Source organism: Clarias gariepinus, chromosome 13 (assembly GCF_024256425.1).
Source record: "Clarias gariepinus isolate MV-2021 ecotype Netherlands chromosome 13, CGAR_prim_01v2, whole genome shotgun sequence".
NCBI lineage: Eukaryota > Metazoa > Chordata > Actinopteri > Siluriformes > Clariidae > Clarias > Clarias gariepinus.
In genome coordinates, this window is record NC_071112.1 from 13,252,410 (window position 1) to 13,258,675 (window position 6,266).

General features: G+C 39.4%; 1 protein-coding gene across 2 annotated transcripts; it reads right to left on the reverse strand.

Annotated features, from left to right (window-relative positions):
- Positions 1–1,247: 1,247 nt before the first annotated feature.
- On the reverse strand, positions 1,248–5,498 carry tmem151bb (transmembrane protein 151Bb). 2 transcript variants are annotated; one of them, XM_053510040.1, is made up of 3 exons: positions 5,085–5,498; positions 4,718–4,791; positions 1,248–4,223 (listed from the first exon to the last, which is right to left on the reverse strand). In XM_053510040.1, the coding sequence occupies exons 1-3, from the start codon at positions 5,197–5,199 to the stop codon at positions 2,826–2,828; spliced, it is 1,587 nt and encodes a 528-aa protein (XP_053366015.1). In that variant the 5' UTR covers positions 5,200–5,498; the 3' UTR covers positions 1,248–2,825. The 2 variants fall into 2 exon arrangements, with proteins under 2 accessions (XP_053366015.1, XP_053366014.1); XM_053510039.1 differs by lacking the exon at positions 5,085–5,498 and having other exon boundaries at positions 4,718–4,828.
- Positions 5,499–6,266: the final 768 nt, after the last annotated feature.

Below are 6,266 nucleotides of genomic sequence, written 5' to 3' on the forward strand. Positions count from 1 at the left end.
AAGATTTATACCTTTTGCTCTACTCTCTGCTTCAGCATGTTGGGTGACAGTGGGATCTATTTCTTTGCCAGCCACCTAGAGAGAATGATGCTATGCTTGGCCTCTGCTTTATAGTGCTCCTGCTAGAGAGATTTCTCTTCTGATTTTAGTCTGCCTTATTCTTCATAGGAAAGCCATGTAATGTGTAAGGTGTGCACAGTAGAACTGTACAGTAAGATCATTGTCATGCTTGTAAGGGAAAAAATCAGATGCACTTAATTCATAGTTAAATCATTTTTCTTATTTAAAAACAAGAATGAGACATTTTAAATCGACGTTTGCATGTATTTGCATTCACAAGTTGGCCCTATAAGACATTGTATAATTGTTTGATTTAGTGATTCTCAACACTGTTCTTGGAATACTACCTGTCCTGTATATTTTAGTGTTTTCTTTCCTGCTCTATCTCATCCACTTCATTTAGGCAAAAGGCTGTTAATTAGCTGATTTAGTTACATCAGGTGTTCTGGGAGCTGAGGAAACACTAAAATGTGCAAGGCAGGGTGTCCTCCAGGAACAGGCTTCAGAACCACTGTATTAATTAATACAGTGTATTAATAGTGTTTATTTTGAGAAAATGTTTAAAAGTATTCTATATATAGGAGGAATCTCTTTTTTATGACATCATACTAGAATTAAATTTAATGTATATTTACTATTTAATGGCCAGAATTTAGCTTAGTTCTAAATTAATGATTTTAATTTAGATTTGGAAAACATGCAGTATCTTTATTAATTTTTTTTTACTGTTGCAGCACATTAGGCTTGTCATTTTATTGTAGAAAAGTCATGTCAAAGAAATATTACGTATAATATTCTGTGTTGGAGCGCTCTCTGATGGTGTATTTCTATTATGTAAAATATTCAACTGGCAATGGCAATTCTAATAACCATTCATGTCCTAATCTGCTCTCATTCATTTGGCCATTAAATTTGATACATTAAATATGTTCAGTCCTTTGAAACTAATGCACAACAGTCTAATGAAAATAGCCCAATTTTTTTTCGTATTTAGTTAAGTCTCAATCATTCTCCATTTTTACAACAAAAACTATTTTTAATTTGTCTGCTTAAGTTTATTCCTTTATGAGATGTTACTTTATTGCTTTGTGTCATATTGAGCATTTATATTAACGAACACACCATGTTCATACACAATTGATTTATTGAGTGCTTATACTGTCACTTTATTGTGTCATATTAATATTTTATAGTGTTTGTGCTACATAAAGGCAACATTGTGTGATTTTTCCCACAGACCCAATCAGTAAAAGTAATCAAATGTACCCAGTTAACAATGTTGGGTCAGAAGAAACTTTTCTGAATGGTTCTTAGAAAGCTAACTCCATTAAGCATGAATCATTATAACGTCACATTTTCAAAAAGGTTATTTTCATGCTTATCTAACCTTCTTAAGACCATTACTGAAAGTTTCCTACAACAATCTCAAATAGATGAGTGTTCAGGCAATACAAAACGTAGTGTATATCTGATTTTAACAGTTTTCTTCTAGACACAACAGTCAAAGCACCAAAGATATATATGAAACTTAAATTTAAGTAGCTGTCTTTGGAAGTGGATCTGATGGTCCCCAATGTTCTGATATGACCTTGATCTGAAACAGCCGTTTTCTGGTAACGTGTTCTGGTAAGAAAGTTCAAACATTGCTTAGATGACATTGGTTGAGAGTGGGCAGTCCACATACTGTATGTTCAGGAAGTTTGTAGTGCCCTTTGTCATTGTGCCTTGCTTTGTAATGATTTGTCCAACAACAGTTCACCATCCCACAGAATAAACTCTCCAATGCCCGATAAATGACGCATATTCATGAAAATATCATGGATTGCGGTGTTGTAAAGTCCAGCCTGTAATCTCAGTCCCACCTGGGTTGGTCTGTTACATACAAGCAGTTAAAAAGATACAACAGTCATACATTCCATTTAAAGTTGTATATACATTTGAATGGCATACTATACTGGAGGTTAATTGTTGCATAGCCTGAAATGTTGAATGTTATTTTTCTCAGCAGATTCAGATATCTTGTGTAGTATACTTATAATATACAATATGTTTTTATAATAGCATACAATAGCATATTATCAAGTTACAGCACACTGAAATTACACAAAACAGATATCTCTTGTATACAATACATGGCCTTACATGAGTGTAAACCATAAATGTTGTTTTGTATGGTGATATACTGTACATCGCTTTTACTTTCGAAGTAACTTTACAACATTCTTGTTCAATAGAAACATAATTTGGTTTATGTGACCTTGAGTGCAACATGGTTACAAAAAAAAAAAAAAGTTTTCTTGTTGGGGGAAAAAACAAAACAAAACTTTGTAATCAAAGTTAAAAGCACAGAAAGGATATTTGCTTTGTAAAGGCTTAGGCCTTTGTATTAAACAAAACAGAAACTTGTCTTTCAATATTACAAAAGAATCTTGCAGCTATAATTAGAACCATGTAATATAAAAATTATTACTTCTAACAGAGAATGCTGATTATTGCTGTGAATGTGGTGATAATGTAGACAAAGTAGCTTCCAAATACTTGATTACATTTTGGTAAATACAGTGCGGAGGACATTCATAGTTCAACATAAATACAAAGTCTGTCTTAAAGCAATGCACCATTCCCATAACAGCCTCTGGGCTGCAAATACTGGGTCATGGACACTGCGATTCCTGAGTGACAGGTCATTTTTTGAGTTTAGTGTATAGGGTTTTAGGGTTGTTCATTTACATCCATTTGTTTTTACTAGTATCTCTCAATGAGCCTCATAATGAGGTCTCTACACATGAGCTGTTTCTGTGGAAAGAGCGGTGATTGGGGCAGCTCTCACTGCAGTGGACAATAAGAACTGGGAAGTATAGTGCATCTTGGTAGGCTGGAGGGTCATCCTCAGTTGTGGTGATATGTCCGGAAAGACAGCGTGTGTTCTCACCGGGGCTCTCAGGCTCATCCAGGCTGCCACTCCTCCAGAAGCAGCTGCGACGTGAGCCATACAGACGGCCAAGTGAAAAACGGCTGCTGCTAAAGGGTAGGCGAGGGCTTGCATTGCAGATGCTCAGAGCACTACGGGAGAAGACTGAAGAGCTGCTGATGGCTCGGTGGCAGCGTTCACAGTTCTGCCTAAAACCTCCTGAGTGCTGGGCTAGATCCATCAGACCTGCCTCTGAGTAACTGGGCACCAGCTGTTGGTTGGAGCGGATGTGCCACTCTAGCTCAGTACTGTCAATTGTATTGACCCTGGGAATGCGTCTGCAGTAAGGATGCTCTTCACATGGTGTCACTGGGATGTAGTCTGTCCCAAAAAGCTTCTCCACACGGTAGTGGACATAAGCTGTGCGGTACTCTGTCAGCACCCTCAAAGGCCAAGAGAATGTGAGGAAGGCAGCTGTCCAGAAGACATAGTTAGAGATGTACCAAGGGTGGTTTTCTGGATTTGAGAAGGCAATCATGTACTCTTTGAAATCTACATTCTTCAGGTGCATTCCCTCCCGAGCCTCCATATAATCATCAAGACCTTCATTGTCAGTAAAGAACCTGGCCCGCTGAGTAAGATAGGAGTTCTCAGACTCCACGTTAGCAAAGCTAAAGCACTTGGTGAACCTTAATTTGGTGATAGGTGATTTATCCAGGCCAACTAAATGCTTAGAAACATCCTTCACTCCACAGTGGGCGTAGTCAAATTCTGCTTCAGCCACATGTGTGTTCACTCTCTCATGATACACCTGAGTGGTGGTGTAGGCATCGCCGTTGCGGTAGCGTGTTACCTGTCGTGTTCGCCGGACATAATGGTAGCTGATGGCTTTCCACCAGATACAGGGATTGGCCTGTTGCATCCTCTGCACCCTTTCATAGATGCCCTCTACATCCACTTTGTACTGTAGCTCGTTCCTTGCATGGCAGTGCCAGCATTCCACCAGGTAAACGACATAGAGCATGACAAGGAATGCTAAAGGGATATAAATGTAACCATCAGAGCATGGACTGTCATGGTATATCATGGACTCCCCTTTGTAGGCACTGTCGAAGCTTAGCCGGGTGACCTTGGTAACATGGCACCACACCATGGCCCCCATGCACCCGTACATGAGCATGGAGAGCAAGAGGCATTTCCAGAACACTTCTCTGCACAGGGACTTGCTCAGCGACTGTTTCAGAGGCCTTTGCTGTACGTAAATATGGGGGGAAAGAAAGAAAGATTTACATTGGTGAAAACAGATAAATACCCCACTAAGCAGGTTATAAGAAGCAAATAGCAATGATTGCCTCAAGATTCAATAATATTAAACTATCAGTAAATTGCAGTTCATTTATTTTGCATGGCAGTATCAGAATATTGCTGCAAATCCATACATTTATTGATGCTCAGAAATGATGCAACATATTGAATGCAATAAAGGATTATCGCACCAACTGTTACACAAACACGAGGGTGCTGAAGGATGGGGCCAGAATCATGCCTTTGTGCAAATGTCATGTACTTGCTTATGTATTTACAGCACTGGCTTCCGAGCCGAATGATCCAACCAAGGCTGACTGGCCTTATTCTCAATGTTACATGAATGAAAAATGATTCGGCTGTGTTTAATAGTAAAATCCCGCTATTTGTTTACGCCTAGTGCGGCATGATGGTGGTGGTGGAGTGAGTGTGTTTTCCTACCTCCTCTCTCGGGCTGTCTGCCTCCTCCTCTAACGCGGTCGCAGTGCTGCTCTCACTGCCTGTCGCAGCCGAGCCTGGCGGGGACATGATGCAGGGATGCACCGGGGATCACCGATCAGAGATCAGGAGAAAAAAAAAGTGCACAACTGCTTCTTTAAACGCCAGACGATTCCGTATTAATAAATAATAATACTAAAGCAAATTCGAATCGATCTGCTTCCGTTCGCCTTCTCGTCCAACAGCGCCAATTCTTCGCTTGATCTTGATTTACCGTGACATCTCCAGGCGAATAATTGGTACAAATCGAATAACAGGAAGACCATTAAGGGACATTACGGAGAAGCCGGAGAGTAAACACGATGGAAACCTGAGCGATGCGTGTTCAGGTTGTGGGATGTGTTGGAGTCAGGATGCGGCTGCAGTGCGCCGCCATGCCTCCGGCGCGGGAGAGAAGACGGCTTAAGACCAATCTCAGACGCCATTAAAGGAACGACAGCGAGATTAGCCCTATTAACGCACTCGTGTTGATTTGACCAGGATTAAGGCAATACATACCAAATGAAGGTTATTACGGTTATATTAAGATGCTTGGATATTCGGCGGCTGTTGGAGGCTGGGGAGCACGACCTTGTGCACGGAGGATGCAGGATGGAGGACTCCACTCGTTCAGCAAACAGCAGATGTCGACAATTGGGCCAAATTCAATTAACGGAATTGCCTGGCCTAATCAAGCACTCGTTGTGTTATTGAACTGAAATGAGCAATAAAAGTTTTTTTTTTTTTTTTTTTTAATAACTAATTTCTTACCGTCACCAAACCAGCATCTTACTCCGACATCCCTAAAACAAAAAAGTTGTGTAGATAAAGTTATCAAATAGATATTTTATTGTTCACCATTGGCATTTATATGTAAAGTTTATATCCAATATAACCATGCAGCCAAGCTTAACACTAACTAACTGAGAACATTTCGTTTTATGCTTGTTTTTTTTAATGAACAAATAATGTAACTCAACACAAACATGTATTAAATTAGTTGATAGCACTAAAACAACGTTTAAAGCATCAAATTGTATTTGTATGTATGCGCAACAGTTTAAGGCCCGTGTATAGAAAAGCAATAAGGCTTCAAAATAAAGAAATGAAACCTTAAAAAAAACTCTACAAGGAGGGAAACATCATTTAAATAAACAATATAAAACAGAAGTTAATAATTAGCATGATAACTTCTGTTTTAGAGAATCTACAACAGTTTTTTTTTTTTTTACTTACTTTGAAAGTTATATTTACAGTTATATTAGACAGGGTACCTATGACAACCACCATTATTAAAAAAAAAAAAATAAATAAATAAGGTGGCACGGTGGCTTAGTGGTTAGCACTGTCGCCTTGCACCTCCAGGTTCTGGGTTCGATTTGGGGCTGAATGCATAGGGTTTGCATGGTTTCCCCGTGCTTTGTGGGTTTCCTCCAGGTGTTTCCTCCAACAGTCCAAAGACATTCAAAGTAGGCTAACTGGTGTTGCCAAATTGCTCATAATGTGAGTATGT